The sequence below is a fragment of the Palaemon carinicauda genome, chromosome 4 (genome assembly GCF_036898095.1).
Source record: "Palaemon carinicauda isolate YSFRI2023 chromosome 4, ASM3689809v2, whole genome shotgun sequence".
Lineage (NCBI taxonomy): Eukaryota > Metazoa > Arthropoda > Malacostraca > Decapoda > Palaemonidae > Palaemon > Palaemon carinicauda.
The window spans coordinates 168,551,345-168,573,626 of record NC_090728.1 but is presented as its reverse complement, the minus strand read 5'-3'; the positions used below and the strand labels follow the sequence as shown (position 1 = coordinate 168,573,626).

At 39.2% G+C, this 22,282-nt stretch overlaps 1 protein-coding gene across 1 annotated transcript in view; it reads right to left on the bottom strand.

Moving 5' to 3' along the window:
* Positions 1 to 8,965, bottom strand: part of LOC137640180 (ubiquitin carboxyl-terminal hydrolase 24-like) — a 160,502-nt gene extending 151,537 nt beyond the window's left edge. The window contains 1 exon segment of the mRNA XM_068372705.1: positions 8,345 to 8,965. Within this exon segment, the coding sequence (XP_068228806.1) occupies positions 8,345 to 8,557 (213 nt within the window). The 5' untranslated portion in view covers positions 8,558 to 8,965.
* Between the last annotated feature and the right edge of the window lie 13,317 nt (positions 8,966 to 22,282).

Below are 22,282 nucleotides of genomic sequence, written 5' to 3'. Positions count from 1 at the left end.
AAAGTCTCTGTGGGACTGCCACAAGGTCCTCGACCTTAGCGTGGCAAGACCTCCACCCTTGCTACTCTGGCATAGCCAAGGATAATGAATCTGACCACCTACTCCAAAGTTAAAAACACACATCATAAAAAAACTAACTTGACTTGCATCCCAGACTGTGAAAGGCTGCAACAACCTTCACAGACAGCCTGTGAACACAAGTACAAGAAAAAAGGCAAGGGTATATAATAAAAAAGGTTATAGGGAAGAGGCAGTAGACCCTTCTCCAACTACGACGCTGGAGGTAACATAAGGACCCAGAGAACAACAATCTTCATACTGTGTCTGGACATCCTTGAGATAACAGTCGGTGAAGATTGATTTACTTTGCCAGAAAGTAGCCTCCAAAATTGACTTCATTGACCTATTGTGCTTGTAAGCCATAAAAGTTGCTACAGCTCTAACCTCATGTGGTTTTACCTTAAGGATAGGGAAAACTTCTTACTTCACAATTCTGGTAGCTTCCCTTATCAAAACCTTAATGAGAAAAAGCCAGGGTATTCTTTGATAAAGGTAAAGAGGGCTTTTTAACTGAGCATCAGAGGTTGTCTACTTGTCCTCTCAGGTGTTTGGACGCGTGCAGATAAAAATTTTAGAGCTCTCACTGGACAAAGGCCTCTCTCCTTTTCCCATCCAATTAAGTGAGATAGCTCTGGAATGGTAAAAGATCTTGGCCAAGGTCGATAAGGATTCTAGTTTTTGCCGAGAAAGCCTAGCTGAAGGGAGCAAACTGCATTGTTTCCATTAAAGCCCACCTTCTTGCTGATGGCTTGTAACTCTCCTATTCTTTTGGCTGTAGCCAATGCAATTAGGAAAAGAGTCTTCTTGGTAAGATCCTTCCAAGATGCCTTGTCCAAGGTTTTAAACCTATTTGAGGTTAAAAAGGCCAGGACTACATCCAGGTTCCAAGAGGGGGTTGGATTGTCCTTCCTCTTAGTCGTCTCAAAAGATCTAATGAGATCTGAAAAATCCTTGGTACCTGACATGTCAATGTGTCGGTGACGAAAGACAGAGGCTAGCATGCTGTGGTAACCCTTGATGGTATGCAGATACAACAGAAAATCTGCTATATTGGCTATAGAGGTAGTGGTAGAGGAAAGTTTGTTATTCCTGCACCATACTCTAAATATGTCCCACTTGGATTGGTAAACCCTAATAGTGGATGTCCTTCTAGCACTGGCGATAGCTCGTGCAGCCTCCCTTGAAAAGCCCTTCGCTCTTGCCAGCTTTACGATAGTCGAAAAGCAGTCAGATTGAGAGCGAGGAGATTCTGGTGGTACCTCTCTAAGTGAGGCTGTTTGAGTAGATCGCTCCGATTTGGTAATGTTCTGGGGGTATCTACCAGCCACTCCATCATCTCCGCAACCCAAGGTCTCATGGGCCAAAATGGAGCTATCAGGGTCATGCGGGCGTTGGGCGATTCCCTGAATTTTTTCAGAACTCTGTCCAGGATTTTGAATGGAGGAAAAGTGTACACGTTTAGACCCTCCCAGTTCAGAAGAAAAGCGTCTACTGCGGCTGCTTCTTGGTCTGGGACTAGAGAGCAAAATACCGGCAACTTCTTTGTCATTTGTGTGGCAAAGAGGTCTATCGAGGGTTAACCCCACAACATCCAAAAGCTGGTGCACACCTCATGATGCAGGGTCCACTCTGTAGTTAGAACTTGCCTTCTTCCGCTGAGCAGATTCGCCCTGACGTTTTTCTCCCGTTCTATGAAGCGAGTAATCAGGGTTATGTCCCTCGCTTTCGCCCAGAGAAGTAGATCTCTCGCAGCCTCGTATAGTGAGGCCGAATGAGTGCCTCCCTGCTTTTTGATGTAAGCCAACGCAGTGGTGTCTGTGTTGATCTGAACCAATCTTCCTTGGACTTCCTTCTGAAAGTGAATGAGGGCTAGGTGAATGGCCACTAGCTCTTTGATATTTATGTGCCATTTCCTCTGAGACTCTACCCACAGACCCCTATTCGAGAATCGTATGCGTCAAACAGGGACGAAATTGACCTCTTTAGTTCAGATAGATCAGACACTTAATGCACCGTGTGTGCGAACTGAACTGTGTACTGTATTGATCGCTGCGAGGGATCGTCAACCATAGTCGGGTGACTACCAGGGGAAAGTCCTTGCGACATTTCCGGCGCACAATGATATTCTGTGAGGGTGTTAGTTGAGATTTGGCCAGGTTTATCATCAGACCTAACTGTTGCGTTAAGGACATTGTCATTTGAAGAGCCTCCAGACGCTTTACTTGTGATTCTGCTCTGAGTAGCCAGTCGTCCAGGTACAAACAAATCATTACTCCCTTTTAGTGAAGGCAGCAAGCCACGGACATCAATCGGGTAAAAACGTAGGGAGCCGTGCTCAGTCCAAAAAAGGGTGCTTTGAACTGATAAGTGGTCTTGAGGAACACGAACCTTAGAAATTTTCTGTGGTCCGGGTGTATCGGGATATGGAAATACTGTACGCGTCCTGCAGATCCAATGACACCATCCAGTCTCCCTGTCTGGTGCCTGCAAGGACTGACGCTGAAGTTTCCATGGCAAATTTTACTTTGCTGAAGAACTTGTTCAATGGACTGACGTCCAGAACAAGTCTCCATCCCCCCGAGCTTTTCGGAACTAGGAAAAGTCTGTTGTAAAACCCACCCGAGGAGGTGTCTTCTACCACTTCTATGGCTGATTTCGACAGCATAAGGTTCACTTGCTCTTGAAGAGCTGCTGCCTTGTTCCCTGAGTGGGTTGTTGTCAACTCTAAGGGTATCGATGACATGGGAGGTATTCTAAGGAAGGGGATCTTATATCCCTCCTTGAGGACATTGATCGTCCAGATGTCCACCCCTCTTTGGCTCCACTCTCGCCAAAAGTGGGAAAGCCTGGCTCCCACTAGTGTCTGGAGATTGCATGTCTCACTTTCTTGATTTGATTTGCTCTCTTGGGAATCTGCGAGCTTGACCTCCAGCCGCAATCCTCTGAGTTCCCCTTGAAGGGGCTCTCGCACGAAAGGGCTGACGAGTGGGAGGAGCCTCCTTTTGTTTCCTTGCTAAAAAGCTAGCTGGGAGGACTTTCTTAGCAGTCCTAGAGATAAGACCTTGCGTAGCCTGTTGTGCCAGAGCTGCCGACAAATCTTTCACTAAGTCAGGAGGGAAAAGATGATTACTCAACGGAGCAAATAAAAATTCAGATCTCTGAACAAGGGACAAACCTGAAGATAAGAAGGAACAAAGCATAGCCCTCTTATTAAGAACTCCTGCCGTGAAAAGGGTGGAAAGTTCGATGGAGCCATCCCTCACGGCCTTATCCAGACAGGCAATCAGATGCATCTGAGCCTCGTTCTTAGGGTCTGTGGCTTCTGCAAGAGCTCCGAGAGTCCAGTCCATAAGGCTGAAGACTATTGTCTTAAAAATTCCCGTCAGTAGATGGTCCATTTCAGAATTGGACCACATAATCTTAGACTTGCTCATGGCTAAACCTGCGTGAGGAGTAACAAGTCTGGAGAAGTTTCCCTGGGAGGAGGCAGGCACTCCCAAACCGAGAATTTCCCCAGTCGAATATCACACACTAGATCTGGAGGCCAGTCTAGTTGGAGGAAAGGAAAAGGAGGCCTTCCCTAGATCCTTCCTCTTGAACGTCCATTGGTTGAGAGTTGAGAAAGCTCTATTAACCGATCTAGCAAGAACCATCTTCTTGAGGGAGGATGTTTTTTGGGGTCTGCCCTTCAAAAACTGAGAGAGCAGGCTCTCAGGCATAGGTTGAGTAAAGTCCTCTGGATACAGAGATGTTAAAACTGTCAGCAGCTTTAAGGTCAGCTGCCTACAGCGAATCCTGAGATTTGTCCTCTAAAACTTCGGCTAAAGGAACATCGATCTCCTGAGTCGAAAGGGTAGGAGACAAAACCGCGTCATCCTGTCAGTTATCGTCTTGCATAAAGAACTCATCCTGTCCTGATGGAACATCGTAAAGGATACTATCCAATTGTGAAAAAGCATCACGTTTACGTTCTGCGAGTCTCGATGGAGAGACAGGTTCCAGTGCTTCCAGCATAAGTCTATCATGCTATAAGGAAGCATCAACATCGTGACCTCCATGCTGCGAGGTTAAGTCCTGCTCAAGTGCGTTAGCATCACGTCCAGCAAGTCGCGAAGGAGAGACAACTGTTTGTCTATCATGCTGTGGGGACAAATCCTGACTGCATGCGTCCAGCATACGTCCAGACTACTGCATGCGTTAGATCGCTGCGAGGGAGTGTCCATGAGCGCTGCAGCTCACGTGCGGTCTTGCCGCGAGAGCGCGCTCAGAACTATGACGTACGCGATTCTGACGCGGAGGAGCGTCCTACTAGTGTGTGTACAGTATGCGTTCAGCTCGCGTGCATCCAGCATGCTGCAAGCGTTAAGCATGTTGTGAAGGAGCGTCAAAATCCTTACCGCCTCCCGTAACACAACTAGATCGCTGCGAGGGAGCGTCCATGAGCGCTGCAGCTCGCGTGCGTTCTTGCCGCGAGAGCGTGCTTGGAACTAAGACGTTCACGAACCTGACGCGGGGAAGCGGCCCGCTCGCATGCGTTCAGCAAGCTGCATGCGTCCAGCATAGGCCTACTGTATGCGCCCAGCATGCGACCCACATACAGTATACGTCCCTCATGCCGTATGCGTCCCACAAGCCTCATGCGTCCAGCATACTGCGAGGGAGCGACAAGATCTATGTCGCGTCCCGAAAAACGCGTCCAGATCGCTGTGAGGGAGCGATCTTGACGCTCGGTCCCATGACGAGCCTCTCTCTTGTCATAGTGGGACGGGAAAACGTAAAACGCCAGTCTCGCGTCAACCAACGGCGAGGATAACACTTTTACCTCGCCTTTCCATTGGCGAGGGTGAGCGTACTGGGATACGTCAACAGAATCGCTCGAGGGGACGGTCATTCGCTGATCAAGGTCTGACCATCTCCCTTCGCCTTTCGACTTTCCTTCTCCCAGGGTTGGGGAGCATGGAAGAGGTCCCGGGCTAAGAGTATGACGGACACAAACGAACGCACCCTCCACTGCACTGCGTCATTTTACATGTCACTAAACACTAGCACTTTTAACTATTTCACATTAGATCAAAATAGACCTGCCCGTTGCGAGAGATTATACTCTTTCGCCAAGGGCTAGAAAGAAAATACAATAGGTTATATGATTAATATTAGTATTCTCAAAATTGAAATATTAAGTAACGATACAAGTATTGTCAAACAATAACGATCGTCAAGAATACTATGTAGCGTAAATTGACTGCACTGCATCATTTTACGTGCCATTGAACACTAGCACTTTTAACTATTTCACATTAGATCATAATAGATCTGCCGTTGCGAGAGATTATACTCTTTCGCCAAGGGCTAGAAAGAAAATACAATAGGTTATATGATTAATACAGTATTAGTATTGTCAAAATCGAAATATTGAATAACGATACAAGTATTGTGATACAAAAACAATCGTCAAGAGTACTACGAGCGTAAATTGACTGTACGCTCGTGAAATTTCTATATAAATTGAAAATTAACTAAAGGAAATATACTAATAGGAAAAATATATACTTAAAAATAATATATTTCCCTACATTATAAAAAATTAAAATACTTAAGCTTAGTAAGTTAATATTTTAAACATTTCTTGCAAGAAAAAGAAAATAATTCACATATTGCAAGTCATATTAAGAAGATTACGTCACAGGATTGTGACGTCATCGCGATGCCGGACTGATTTCCTTCAAGGCATTCAGATCTCGCTCTGTTACGAGTTTACGTCACATAATTGTGACGTTATGATGTTTTAATGTTTAAATGTTTTTCCTTCCATTACTCTTTCTTTAAGAGTTGTTCGTTAGTTAATAAAGTAGGGGGAAAAAATTCCTCGATTCCATCCATTTCAATCTTACGAACATAGAAAAGAAAACAAATACATACATGTCCTCTGCTACATACTGAGTGGGAATCAAAAGCAGCTTGAAAGCTAATCTAGCCCTACACACAAAGTTTAACAACAGAGGAGCCATCTTGAAAATCAAGTTAAAATAAAACTGTCCAACTTGAACCAACAAAAAACTATCTTATTCAATATCTTCGATAGTTGAAATGCAGCGAAAGCCATTAACAATAATCAGACAAAAGGTACTTCACCAAATTGTAGAATAAAGTAATATATCAGCGAAACGAATTTCCTAGGTGTTGATTAGATCAACGGCAGGGAATTTCTGGGGAATGTTGGGAAAGGTTCTGGTAACCTATGAGAGATGGCGCTCATGTAAGACCCCCTACTGTCATGGCGGCGATTGCCGCGAAATTTGAATTTCTGCCGTGCGAGCGACGAAACGCGGGATTTAAGCTATATATATGTAACTACCAGGGAAGTTATATATTTAAAAATAGAATATATGCGGGTTCACGAAAAGTACCGTATTTGACGACCTATAAGACGCACCCTCATTTCAGAAGGTCAGATTCAGGACAACAGTTTTTAGTCTATTTAAGCATATATTGTTGAAAATAGTCTAGCTGCACATTGCACAAGCAGAAAAATATCGTATATTTCCACACATAAGACGACCATTAGCACATAGGCTAGCTTTATTTTGAAAATCCAAAATAAATTAGATAAAGACCATTTTATATCATGCTTTTGCTAAACACACAACGTAACACTGAAACCATTACTTTGTTTACATTTCATCACTGATCATAACGAACAAATAAATGCATTTACACATCTGTGTATAAGTTTGATTTTGCAGCAACAGATATCTTACCAAGTATGGGTTATGATATAATAATGTTAATAATTTTCTTTTACTTACTTTATCCTTCGTAATTCAAAATAATTCAAATAAGAGTGTTTGTATATTAAGTTTTTCCTAATAAACGCTGCCTAGAACAGAAAACGTTGTTTTGTTTACGTTTCATCGTCGATCATAATGAAAACAAATGCATTTACACATTCCAGCAATAACTAACATTACTAAGGGCTTTTAGTAAAGATGTTATTACAAATATTTTACTTACCAAATCCCTAAAAATTTCTACACATCGCATAACAGAAAAGCCATTTTATTTGCGCTTAGTCTACAATAAAAAAGCACCGCTAATGACAGTATGATGTGACAAAGAAGATGGTGCTTGATTTGAGAATGAGTGGGGTTAGTTTGATTCATGGTGGATATTTAATAAAAAAATAAATATGCTAATCTAAATTTGATTACCACCATTATTAACAATACCATTAAAATTATCGAAGACTAAGGAAATAGAAAGTTAATAGATTGCTGAGAACGCAACCATAACTCGATGTTTACATTTTGTTAGCTGATGTTTATAAACAAAATTCGTAGCATTTCAGTTTAAATTGCTTTAATGTTAACGAATTCATTTTTAAAGCACCGGTAATACAATAATACCGGCAATAAAAATAAAATCAGGATGTACTGTACACTTACTGGAATAAGTTCATTCATTAATACAATACTTCTACTGTGATATAAACCAAGTAAAAGCAATATCAGGCAGTAATTAGTATGTTAGTCGACTGCACACAGGCAATGGGCAGTGAGTGGTTAGGTTAGGCATTAACAAACTCCAGGGCAGCAAGTATTCACGGATTCTCTCCTTTCGCAACTGTCTCTGTTATCTAACACCCCTGAAGAGCGAGGGCCAACTGTATTCGATGTATCATGAATATAATATTGTATAGGCTAGACATAACTATTGTAACTAATGTGTATAAGGCTGTACCTACACGAGGGATTGTGCACATATCATCATATTGTTTGTAATAAACATATCAAGCATATAAGAGGTATAGTGCACAATGCCATGCGTACAGCTGTACCCCTTTACCGTTAACCCAAAAGATCTTATTAAACATGTATTTAATGGACCGTTAATATCACACCAGCCTCGTTCAATAGCTATTCTGAGATACCAGATACGCCACCTGATCTACATAGAAACCATTAAATATACAGCCTAACATTGTCCATGTTTAGCCTGAACTTCGTAATTACTGTACAACTACTTCCATATTGGGTAGTTTTATAACAAAACACGGGACAACATTTCTTAGAGAAAAAAAATCTTATTCTACAGAAAGTAATGCACTTTCGTCGAATCTGACCTTTATTTTCACTGCAAGTAAGCCGTTCTACCATTATGGAACCAATCAACCCCTTTCCCATGGACACAGGTGGGAATCTGGGATTTTGGGTTTGCGAAAACAGTAATACCCTATATTTCTGTGTAATCTAGCTAACTAAATTAGGCAAGTCTATCATAGTATTACCTCTTCATATGATGGCGGTGCACCAGAAGAATCAGCCATGTCCACATCCCTTAAATCTCCAACCGTGTTGTAGGATGTCAAAGGTTGTTCAGTGAGGGAGATGACAGCTTCATTAACATCACCATTACTCATCTTGAGGGCCCTTTTAATCGCCCTAACGTCAGGGAACCCCATGTTCAGTAATAGCGAAATATTCTCGTCTTCTTGCTCCATTTTCGATTTATTAGGCTAGGCTTCAGCCAACGCCGAGCCAGGCCTGAGGTAGGGAGAGACGGGTGTCTAGCGAAGGCTCCGAATGCTTGAAGGGGCTAAAACTAACATCGAACAAGAAAATATAAAGGGTGGGAGATAAAATGAGGAGATTAAACAAGGCATCCTCCTCTTTCTTTCTGTTAAAAACAGCAACAGGTGAAGACAGTCCGAGACCAATTCATCCACCTCTCACGTGATTGTCGTAATACCGTAGTCTTTATGATCAATCGTGTATTTCTAATCAATTTTTCACTGCACAAATCTTTCCTGGGCCCGAAAAGCTTCGTGAAATGTTAGATTTGAAAATTTTGAGAACGAGAATGAGGGTGGAAGTTTCAATGTTTACAACTGCAATGGGTGGCAGCCATCTTCTACGTAAAACAGATAAAAGTTAAAGAAATTTTGAGGCGTTCGATAGTTTTTTTCCGTGTATTGAATTGTTCTTTTCATCAGCAACGCCATTAAATACAATTACCAGTTAAATTATTTTAACATCATTTGAATAATATCACTTTTATTTTCATGTTCCTTGAGTACTGTAATTTCTCATGAATATTCTAGTGTTGTAGGAGAGTATTAAGTATTAACCAAAGTATTCTTATGCATTTAATAGATATGTATGAAAAGACATTTTATATATTTTGACATGTTTTCGTATTTTTCATTGAAAGACTCGCTTTTAAAAGCATCTCGTGATGAACCATTTCGATTGGTCCGGAACTGTTTTGAAAGAGATTTGTTTCTTACTTTGAGGGCTGGTACTCTCACAAGACGACACGAAAGTTGGCACTTGTGACAAAAACAAATTTTTGCAATTCTCTCACCAGAAGAACGCAATACCGGAGTTTAAAAGTGCTGATACGGTTGCATAATAGTTACCTAACTATTCGCCTGTCGCCATTTATAGAGAACGATTGACTGCATTTATTCAGTCAGCTATATTCTTCTTAATTAGTATCATGTCTTAAAGATACAAAATTGAACTAAAAAGTAAATGATATGGATAACATTATCCTGTTGACATCATTCTGACTACATCGGTCCCGTTTAGACATGAACTGTGTGGTTCATACATTTTATTTTAGTCGTGTCCATAATTCATTTTATTCTAAATTCCAAGTTCCCTCATAGACGTATTTCAAATTCTACATGTATTATTACACATTTCATAATTTTAACCTAGCAAAACATCAGATATGCATTGGCTTCACAAAGCCTACACAAAATTTACCTAAACTTTTTAAGATTGTCTTAGCCAATAGTGATACCCTCTTTTAGGAGTATTGTAGGCAGAAAATGTCCTGTCCAGAATCCTTCTGGAAATAAAATTTACACGCAGTCATTCTTTAGCCAAGGAACATTTTCACACTGAAGGCTGTAGATACTTTTAACATTATCTCGAAGAACGAAAAATTCTTTGGACCAATGATAAACTTACGCAGGTAGCACCAGAACAAACAATCTGTCTAAACTGATTTCCTTTTTTCTTTCTCTTATTTATATTACGAGTAAGTTGTGAGAGACAAAAATATTAATCACCCTGCATGAACAACCCCTTTCACTATTACTTCAATCAATTCAAGGAATACTTTTAAGATCCAAGGTCTGTAGACCTTGCTAAGACACTCCTGACAGCCCGAGACCGGGTCCTTGATCTTAAGGATCAAAACGAATGTGACTTGCGCCCGAATTATCCAGAAAGGATACCGCGTGACATGGAAGTAAATGTTAATCTAAGCTGCTACACAAGAGATGCTTGACTTTATTGCCTAACTATAGGATAAAACCAAGCTCTTATCTATATTACGGAAATACAACTGAAGTGAACCAATAAACGCGTGCATAATGTACAGTATATAGTGTGTATGTATGTGTGAGAGAGTTTATATATATATATATATATATATATATATATATATATATATATATATATATATATATATATATATATATATACACACATATATATATATATATATATATATATATATATATATATATATATATATATATATATATACATATATATATATATATATATATATATATATATATATATATATATATATATTCAATGATACCAGTTTGGCATAGATAAAAAAAAACAATATAGTTATATATACATACATGTAAAGGCTACCTTATCAATGACGATAATTTTCACATAAGGAATTGGCTTCACGGTATAACAATTCACCAGGCACTGCCCCATTCACACAAAACCTGCCGAATCAGAGATAAATCCGTTGCGCGTCCTTCCAATCTTCACTGACACATGATACACATTTACTGAAGCCTCTTCTCAGTAGCACTCCATCCGTCCAGTACAAGTCCTGTGGTTCCTGGATGTTAAGGAGCTGTTTTACACTCCCGATCATGCATTGGTCTCTCTCTCTCTCTCTCTCTCTCTCTCTCTCTCTCTCTCTCTCTCTCTCTCTCTTTCGCGCGCGCGCGCAAAACATCCAGTTCATACTCCTTCTCCTGGAGGCCGATGATTTATACACGCACAGATAAAGATAGGTTCCACTTTCAGTGATTGTGTTGTCCATCTTCAGTGTTAATTTTCACGCCTCTAACAACTTAACTACAAGAGGATTAAAGTAAGTAATTTAGTTTGTTTCCTAGTGCGTTTCAATTTAGGAACTAATTATAACAATTATAATTAGTTCCCGTAATGCAGAATTTTTGGATGTAGTTTATAATTTCCAATTCCTTTCTTATATCATGAAATATTTTATTTTTTTACTTATAAACCTTCAAACTGTTTAAAAATCATTTGCCATTACCCCAAGAGCGCTAATGACTCACCCTCAAATATAAGCCATTTCACATTCAATTTGCACCTTCTCTTCTTACGACAAAAGTCATCCTATTCATATGACCTTTTCTTTTATATTCATCGTTCATTTATTATACCATGAACCAATTCACAACACGCTATGCTATTAATAAAAGATAAACTAGTCTTGTCTGAGATACACACTTTGCGCTATGCGATTCATTCTTCCGTCTAATCTGCATATTTGTGATCAAGCTTCACTTTCAGCATAAGAAATATTAATTTTTTGTCATTAAATTACCATTCATACAATGCGTTTCTATTTCAGCCATGACTTCTCAAGATCTTTACTAAAGTTTCTGTCTCAGGTTTAGGCCTACTTTCCGTTTATTCTTTTCGATTCGGAAACTTCATTTTACTTTAATCCAATAGCTAGAATTCACTCTCAAATTTAGCTATTATAATTTTTTTCGAGTAATTTACTTTGTCTATTTCATACCCTTACAGGTGCAAGAAATACGTTAATGTTACGCCAGGCCTCTTTACTATTATCTTCGCTCTTATAGTACCATAACGACAGCAAAAGTAAATTCTGTCGACCTTTCAGAAGTTTCTTTCCAATCAAGCTTATTACATTGCAATAAACCATCATGAAATGATACCAAAACATTATGATCATAGTAAGTCCTGTTGTAGGACAAAATTCTTCTAGTTTTTCTAAATTCTAATATTTCATTTTTTTATTTCTCGTCTCCAAATGTTAATGATTCTGTAGGTTCGTTTATTTTTCTCATCTGTCCATTTGCCTTCATTAACATCAAGCAGCCTTTCAGAATGATAATTAAATTTATCTTTAACTCCATTTACATTATCTTTTCCTTTAACAGATGTATTAGTAATTACAAAAGTAATCAAAGTCGTTTTCGGCTTAAATATTCTTCTCACTCGTTACAGGTTAGCCAACTATCTAGGGCGTCCAGACATTTATTCTATGTAGGACTAACAATTGTTCTGAGGGAATTATACCAAACCTTTTTTTTTTAGATTAAAATTATCGTCCTTTCGATGAAAAGATTTACCTAAAAGAACTTTACGTTAAAATTCCCTGAATGGTATTGCTTGTTAATTTCTTTGGTATGGCCATGATCGACATCGGAATAATGAACGAAAGGAAGTTGAGGCGTTAATGTTTTCAGAAGATCACTTAATGATATATTCATCTGATAGCATAATTGAACTAGATCCCACCTTTAAGCTATTTCTCACATATTTAAGTTATACCAAGGAACATTTTCTGTTTGAAAATCAATTCCTTACAAGGCTTTCTACTTCTTAAGAAATCAAGTCATGGTCTATTCTATCCATAAAAGGCATGAGAAACCGAACACAACAAAACTTCTAATAATGTATTACTGGCAACGTAGTGCGTCATCAACATAATGGCATTTTCATATCCAAGCAGTGGTAAATACGACGCAAAATTAGAAAATACCTGACCATTAATCTAGGCCAGGGGTTCCCAACCTGAGGTTCATATACCCCCAGTGGTACATTTTTACTCTTCAGGGGGTACATTGGATATGGTAGAATAGCCACTACTTTGGAATATATAGTGTCATTTGATTTGAGCCTTGAATGATAGAATTATATCACAATACCAATTTAGGCGTTTTTTTTAATACACAATTTTGGGGGGTACGCAGGAATCTATAAAAAAAGCCCAAGGGCTACACAAGAACAAAAGAGTTGGTAGCCCTTGATCTAGGCCATCATATTCATACTGAATAGCATGGTCATTTGATGTTCAAAGTCTACTTGGTAAAAGAAACCCTACCCCCTCCCCTGCCCCCCTCCCCCTCTCCCATCTCCCCCAACTGTATCATCCGGGCGAGGACGGCATTTCACCTTAACTGTTTCGCAATTAACAATCGTATTGAAAGAAACTCAAAGGCGAGAAAAGTTTGGTAGGAAAAAACGAAACAAAATCTACAAATAAGATGAAAAAATATAGAGAACTATTTTGAACGCAGCTGTAATTTTTGTGCCAAAGGGAAACAATATGGAAATTTGAGAAAACCTAAGGATAATCTTGAAATAATAAACAAGTAGGGAAAACGTGCTGTAGTCAGGATAATATAATGATTTAGATTATTATTAAGGTGAAAAATATAACAAAACAAAAAAAAGAGGCTCAATTGAATAGCTACTGATAAAAGATATTAACTTGGAAAAAAGATCGAGTAGAAATTTAAATTGAATTCAGAAGAATAAAACAGAAGTATTCTTGAACGGTAGCAAAAGACAAACAGATTCGGTACAGAACACACACACACACAATAGAAAATGAATGCACCACACAGGACAGCAAAGCACAAAAAAGCTTATGATATAGGCAATCAGAAAAAAGTAGTCATGAAGAAAAAAGTAGTCATGAAGAAAAAAGGAAGTACTGGCATTTGGTTGAGCCAGTGGTTGCTGACTCGTAAGCCCTCCCCCCACGACAAGGGAGCCAGTATTGGGAGGGAAAAAAGTGTTATTCCTAGATTATTAATTTCAAAGGAAATTAATAAGCTAAGAAAATTCCTCACAAATAAAATTGCTACTTGAAATTAAACCCAAACTAAATATTCCCCCTACAGACCGTAGTAACAGTCCACTACCTTATACCAAAGATTACAAACAAACTGAACAAACCTGTTACTGGTCTTACCCACCTTCTGTCCATTTTCTAACATCCTCAGGCTCCTGCTTAATTCCTCCAGAGATGGCCGCCGCTTTACGTCCCTAGACAAGCTCCTGCTGACCAGGTTCTTCAGAACCTGGTTTTCTCCGTATCCAGGTATCTTCTCCATCAGCTTCCCAAACGAGAAGATGTCCGTCTCTGGGCTCGTTCGTCGGCAATCCTTACTCAGCACTGGGTCATAATGATATGACTCGAAATCCTTAATCGGCCTTGGAAACAGCCTCGTTCCGAATGGCAAACAAAATCCAAAATCTATTATAGTGGCCTCCAGGTCTTCCGGGCACACACTCTCTTCGATCATCACATTGCCAGCATGTAAGTCATTATGACCAAGGCCTTTCCTATGGATGTCCCCAAGAATCTCAGCCACCTTAGCCAGCACACCAAAAATCCTCTGCACATCCTCTGCGTATTTACGCATAAACTGACCCAGAGTGTAGCCGCCATTGTAGGACATGGCAATGGCTACATCAGTCTTCGTGTCCCGCCGTCCATACAGAACAGGAACTCCTTCAATTCCAGCAAGCTTCTCTAAACATTCCGCTTCTCTGAAGAAAGCTGCTCTTTGTGCCGGTCTATTATCCTTCAAGACCTTCAGCACACCATCTATCCAAACTCTCTTCAACCTGATCCTGCATCTGAAGGCCCTTCCGTAGGAACCTTCTCCAAGGAGTCTTCCTGTCCTGATATCACTCCGCTTCAGCCTTCTGTCAGGGTCACTTGCGGCTTCCAGCTTCACCTTCTTTGGGGACATCCCTGACTCTTCATCCATCCTTTTTCTCTTCGTACCAGCTTTAGCCATTCTTTCTCCTCCTTTCTTCTCTGCCCCAAGTCGTTTCTTCTTCGGGGAGTTCCCTCTTCTTTCTTCACCATCCTGAGCTTTCCTCTTCAGAGTGTTAGGCATCGTTGCTTCTGATTGAGAACTAGGTCCGCCAAACTTACCTTATGCACAAAGGACCTTCTAAGACTTACCTGCAGTTCTCAATCAACGTGCCAACCGAATCCCTATCTTTATATACCCTAGGTTGGGATATTTCTCCGATTTTTCAATTTTTCAAAATTCCCACGCTTCTGGATACTGTGAAAATCTCTCGGAACCGAAAGTCTTCCCCAACAACCATTTACCAACTCCATCTTCAAGAAACCAATATTCATTCTCGCTTATTCCTGACGACCTTCCGGAAACATTCTGGATTACATTGATTTTCCTATCTTTTAAGATTCCCCGGATTCTGAAAGTCTTCGAGTCTCCCTCATTGCTCTAATGAGGGAGACTCGAAGACTTTCAGTATCCTGGGAATCTTAAAAGATAGGAAAATCAATGTAATCCAGAATGTTTCCGGGAGGTCGTCAGGAATGATCGAGAATCAATATTGGTTTCTTGAAGATGGAGTTGGTAAATGGATTCTCTGGAGCCAAATCTACGATAATATTGACCTTCTATTTCTTGAAATATTTTCTGGCCCTTTTCCCTCGAAATTGGCAATAAATAACTATGCATTACGAATATGATAATTTCCTACTAACTTTGCAATTGAGAGAGAGAGAGAGAGAGAGAGAGAGAGAGAGAGAGAGAGAGAGAGAGAGAGAGAGAGAAGCGAACGCAAGCAGAGCAAAGTAGAAAAGGTATAAATTTAGACAGAGAAGTTAGTCAATCTATAAGAATATGCCTGCTAAATATTCAAGACCCAGGCCTACATGGCTGAGGACTATGAATCGTGAAGTGGGTGATTATGAGTGGATAAGTATTGAATTATAAGCTCAAGATAGAGACGACTGGCGAAATCTAACCGAGGCCCTTTGCGTCAATAGGAGTAGGAGGAGATGATATATAATATTATCTTCAATATAACCACAAAAGAGACATTTATCTTCATTCGAGATTTTCATCATAATTATGCATCCTATCTTTGGTATTAAGTATTTCAGGAAGATATTGATAAACTGTATCTCTGCTCTTCTTATCAACGAACTTATTACTTACATATTTCCAAATCTGTGTCCAAATAAAACGCGGGTTCAATAACTCTATCTTTTGTTAATAGTCTTTACAGTTCATAAGTAAGCAGTATATTTCTTCAACAGACACCTTCGGTTAATTCTTTAAACGATATACGTTCCTTAAAGCATCAAGTACAATCTCTATATCTTTTTAAGCTTCCATTAACACTCAAGCTTTTATCTTACAATAGAAATATATAATTTAAAAACCATAACACTTAATCATAAGAAAGTTCTGAACATAGTTGCTTTCGATTTATGTAGAATATTCATCATTGCTAGCCCTCCTTCTACCCTTGGTAAGTATACGGTATTTCTTTCAATTGCTTCACAGCTTCCATTCCATAGGTATCTAAAGAAACTCTCCTGAATTCGTTTTGCACAATCTTGTGGGACTCTTATATACATGTGACACATATCACGTTTTTGCTAAACTCTATAGCTGAATTATATGTGGGAGACTCGACTACGTTAGACATAGGGGAGAGAGTAGAACAAAAATTGAGCGTAAGTAGTGGAATAAAGCAAGGCTGTACTGCCTCTACAACATTATTCAAATTAATTACTTATCAGATTATAAAACAAGTAGAAAAGGAAGGTAATGGTTTTAAAAATGATATTATAAAGCTAGTAGTATTATTTTTTGCTGATGATGTCCTAGTGCTTGCTGAGAATATAGAAGGTGCTGAATTAAACACAAGGAAAGTGATAGATATAGGAAAGCAGTGTGGTTTAGACATAAATAGAGACAAAAGTAGCGTACTTATATATATAATATGAAGGAGAAACCAGATAATATAGAGGGAATAAGAGTAGTAAGCAATATTAAATACCTAGGTATCAAGGTAGATGATAGTAGAAATATGTTCAAAACACAGAAAAGTGAAATGATAGTTAAGGCGCAAAAGCTACCTAATCTTACATATTCGATCATAGAAAAAAGTTGTAATAAGATACTGATAGGGAAAACATACTGGAAAAGTGTAGCACTACCTTCTATATTATATGGAACAAATGTGATTAACTTAACGGAAACGGAAATAGAAAAGTTGCAGAGAATAGAGAATGGAGTGTATAGAAGGATGTTAGGGGGTATAAAGAATACAGCAATTGTAGCCTTGAGAGGGGATGTAGGAGCATCTGCTATGAAAACAAGGGTAATGGATGGTAAGCTGAGGTACCTTAATAGCATTTTTAAGGGAGAAAAGGACCTACTAACAGCAATAGTCAATGATATGGAAGAAAAAGAGAGGAAGTGGTGGATGCATGTGAAGAAGTATGCTGAAAAATGTGGGATGGCGATGAGAGAAGTCAAGAGACGTACGAAAGAGGACATAAAGAAGACAACAAGAGAATGGGACACAAGCAAATGGAAGAGTGAAATGGAGTGTAAGGAGAGTCTAATTTTGTATAAAAACTGGAAAAGTGAAATCAAGGAGGAGGAAGTGTATGACAATACATTTTCGTCAATTTTATTATTCAGAGCAAGGACAAACTCATTGGGCTTGAATATAAGAAACAGACACCAAGAGGGAAATATAAACTGTGTATTCTGTGATGTAGAAGAAAATGCTAACCACTTTATATTATATTGTCCACAGTTTAGTGATATAAGAATAAAAGCAATTGAGCTCCAACAACCATACGAAGAAGATAGTGCACAAACAGTTGGAAAATTCCTTTTTTGTGAAGAAAATATTGAAAATAAGAAAAGTGTACTACAACAAATGTGGATGAAAAGAGAAAAACTAGTGAAAATAAGGAACACACAAAACTAGAAGACACAGAGGCGCCATTGCAAAGGCAAAGCCTCAACCTGAACCTGAACCTGAACCTGAAGAAAAAAGAAGTACTGGCATTTGGTTGAGCCAGTGGTTGCTGACTCGTAAGCCCTCCCCCCACGACAAGGGAGCCAGTATTGGGAGGGAAAAAACCCCCGGAGAAGTCAGACTTCTCCCCTTTCAAAAGTGTTATTCCTAGATTATTAATTTCAAAGGAAATTAATAAGCTAAGAAAATTCCTCACAAATAAAATTGCTACTTGAAATTAAACCCAAACTAAATATTCCCCCTACAGACCGTAGTAACAGTCCACTACCTTATACCAAAGATTACAAACAAACTGAACAAACCTGTTACTGGTCTTACCCACCTTCTGTTCATTTTCTAACATCCTCAGGCTCCTGCTTAATTCCTCCAGAGATGGCCGCCGCTTTACGTCCCTAGACAAGCTCCTGCTGACCAGGTTCTTCAGAACCTGGTTTTCTCCGTATCCAGGTATCTTCTCCATCAGCTTCCCAAACGAGAAGATGTCCGTCTCTGGGCTCGTTCGTCGGCAATCCTTACTCAGCACTGGGTCATAATGATATGACTCGAAATCCTTAATCGGCCTTGGAAACAGCCTCGTTCCGAATGGCAAACAAAATCCAAAATCTATTATAGTGGCCTCCAGGTCTTCCGGGCACACACTCTCTTCGATCATCACATTGCCAGCATGTAAGTCATTATGACCAAGGCCTTTCCTATGGATGTCCCCAAGAATCTCAGCCACCTTAGCCAGCACACCAAAAATCCTCTGCACATCCTCTGCGTATTTACGCATAAACTGACCCAGAGTGTAGCCGCCATTGTAGGACATGGCAATGGCTACATCAGTCTTCGTGTCCCGCCGTCCATACAGAACAGGAACTCCTTCAATTCCAGCAAGCTTCTCTAAACATTCCGCTTCTCTGAAGAAAGCTGCTCTTTGTGCCGGTCTATTATCCTTCAAGACCTTCAGCACACCATCTATCCAAACTCTATTCAACCTGATCCTGCATCTGAAGGCCCTTCCGTAGGAACCTTCTCCAAGGAGTCTTCCTGTCCTGATATCACTCCGCTTCAGCCTTCTGTCAGGGTCACTTGCGGCTTCCAGCTTCACCTTCTTTGGGGACATCCCTGACTCTTCATCCATCCTTTTTCTCTTCGTACCAGCTTTAGCCATTCTTTCTCCTCCTTTCTTCTCTGCCCCAAGTCGTTTCTTCTTCGGGGAGTTCCCTCTTCTTTCTTCACCATCCTGAGCTTTCCTCTTCAGAGTGTTAGGCATCGTTGCTTCTGATTGAGAACTAGGTCCGCCAAACTTACCTTATGCACAAAGGACCTTCTAAGACTTACCTGCAGTTCTCAATCAACGTGCCAACCGAATCCCTATCTTTATATACCCTAGGTTGGGATATTTCTCCGATTTTTCAATTTTTCAAAATTCCCACGCTTCTGGATACTGTGAAAATCTCTCGGAACCGAAAGTCTTCCCCAACAACCATTTACCAACTCCATCTTCAAGAAACCAATATTCATTCTCGCTTATTCCTGACGACCTTCCGGAAACATTCTGGATTACATTGATTTTCCTATCTTTTAAGATTACCCGGATTCTGAAAGTCTTCGAGTCTCCCTCATTGCTCTAATGAGGGAGACTCGAAGACTTTCAGTATCCTGGGAATCTTAAAAGATAGGAAAATCAATGTAATCCAGAATGTTTCCGGGAGGTCGTCAGGAATGATCGAGAATCAATATTGGTTTCTTGAAGATGGAGTTGGTAAATGGATTCTCTGGAGCCAAATCTACGATAATATTGACCTTCTATTTCTTGAAATATTTTCTGGCCCTTTTCCCTCGAAATTGGCAATAAATAACTATGCATTACGAATATGATAATTTCCTACTAACTTTGCAATTGAGAGAGAGAGAGAGAGAGAGAGAGAGAGAGAGAGAGAGAGAGAGAGAGAGAGAGAGAGAGAGAGAGAGAAGCGAACGCAAGCAGAGCAAAGTAGAAAAGGTATAAATTTAGACAGAGAAGTTAGTCAATCTATAAGAATATGCCTGCTAAATATTCAAGACCCAGGCCTACATGGCTGAGGACTATGAATCGTGAAGTGGGTGATTATGAGTGGATAAGTATTGAATTATAAGCTCAAGATAGAGACGACTGGCGAAATCTAACCGAGGCCCTTTGTGTCAATAGGAGTAGGAGGAGATGATATATATTATTATCTTCAATATAACCACAAAAGAGACATTTATCTTCATTCGAGATTTTCATCATAATTATGCATCCTATCTTTGGTATTAAGTATTTCAGGAAGATATTGATAAACTGTATCTCTGCTCTTCTTATCAACGAACTTATTACTTACATATTTCCAAATCTGTGTCCAATTAAAACGCTGGTTCAATAACTCTATCTTTTGTTAATAGTCTTTACAGTTCATAAGTAAGCAGTATATTTCTTCAACAGACACCTTCGGTTAATTCTTTAAACGATATACGTTCCTTAAAGCATCAAGTACAATCTCTATATTTTTTTAAGCTTCCATTAACACTCTAGCTTTTATCTTACAATAGAAATATATAATTTAAAAACCATAACACTTAATCATAAGAAAGTTCTGAACATAGTTGCTTTCGATTTATGTAGAATATTCATCATTGCTAGCCCTCCTTCTACCCTTGGTAAGAATACGGTATTTCTTTCAATTGCTTCACAGGTTACATTCCATAGGTATCTAAAGAAACTCCCATGAATTCGTTTTGCACAATCTTGTGGGACTCTTATATACATGTGACACATATCACGTTTTTGCTAAACTCTATAGCTGAATTATATGTGGGAGACTCGACTACGTTAGACATAGGGGAGAGAGTAGAACAAAAATTGAGTGTAAGTAGTGGAATAAAGCAAGGCTGTACTGCCTCTACAACATTATTCAAATTAATTACTTATCAGATTATAAAACAAGTAGAAAAGGAAGGTAATGGTTTTAAAAATGATATTATAAAGCTAGTAGTATTATTTTTTGCTGATGATGTCCTAGTGCTTGCTGAGAATATAGAGGATGCTGAATTAAACATAAGGAAAGTGATAGATATAGGAAAGCAGTGTGGTTTAGACATAAATAGAGACAAAAGTAGCGTACTTATATATAATATGAAGGAGAAACCAGATAATATAGAGGGAATAAGAGTAGTAAACAATATTAAATACCTAGGTATCAAGGTAGATGATAGTAGAAATATGTTCAAAACACAGAAAAGTGTAATGATAGTTAAGGCGCAAAAGCTAGCTAATCTTACATATTCGATCATAGAAAAAAGTTGTAATAAGATACTGATAGGGAAAACATACTGGAAAAGTGTAGCACTACCTTCTATATTATATGGAACAAATGTGATTAACTTAACGGAAACGGAAATAGAAAAGTTGCAGAGAATAGAGAATGGAGTGTATAGAAGGATGTTAGGGGGTATAAAGAATACAGCAATTGTAGCCTTGAGAGGGGATGTAGGAGCATCTGCTATGAAAACAAGGATAATGGATGGTAAGCTGAGGTACCTTAATAGCATTTTTAAGGGAGAAAAGGACCTACTAACAGCAATAGTCAATGATATGGAAGAAAAAGAGAGGAAGTGGTGGATGCATGTGAAGAAGTATGCTGAAAAATGTGGGATGGCGATAAGAGAAGTCAAGAGACGTACGAAAGAGGACATAAAGAAGACAACAAGAGAATGGGACACAAGCAAATGGAAGAGTGAAATGGAGTGTAAGGAGAGTCTAATTTTGTATAAAAACTGGAAAAGTGAAATCAAGGAGGAGGAAGTGTATGACAATACATTTTCGTCAATTTTATTATTCAGAGCAAGGACAAACTCATTGGGCTTGAATATAAGAAACAGACACCAAGAGGGAAATATAAACTGTGTATTCTGTGATGTAGAAGAAAATGCTAACCACTTTATATTATATTGTCCACAGTTTAGTGATATAAGAATAAAAGCAATTGAGCTCCAACAACCATACGAAGAAGATAGTGCACAAACAGTTGGAAAATTCCTTTTTTGTGAAGAAAATATTGAAAATAAGAAAAGTGTACTACAACAAATGTGGATGAAAAGAGAAAAACTAGTGAAAATAAGGAACACACAAAACTAGAAGACACAGAGGCACCATTGCAAAGGCAAAGCCTCAACCTGAACCTGAACCTAAACCTGAAGAAAAAAGAAGTACTGGCATTTGGTTGAGCCAGTGGTTGCTGACTCGTAAGCCCTCCCCCCACGACAAGGGAGCCAGTATTGGGAGGGAAAAAACCCCCGGAGAAGTCAGACTTCTCCCCTTTCAAAAGTGTTAT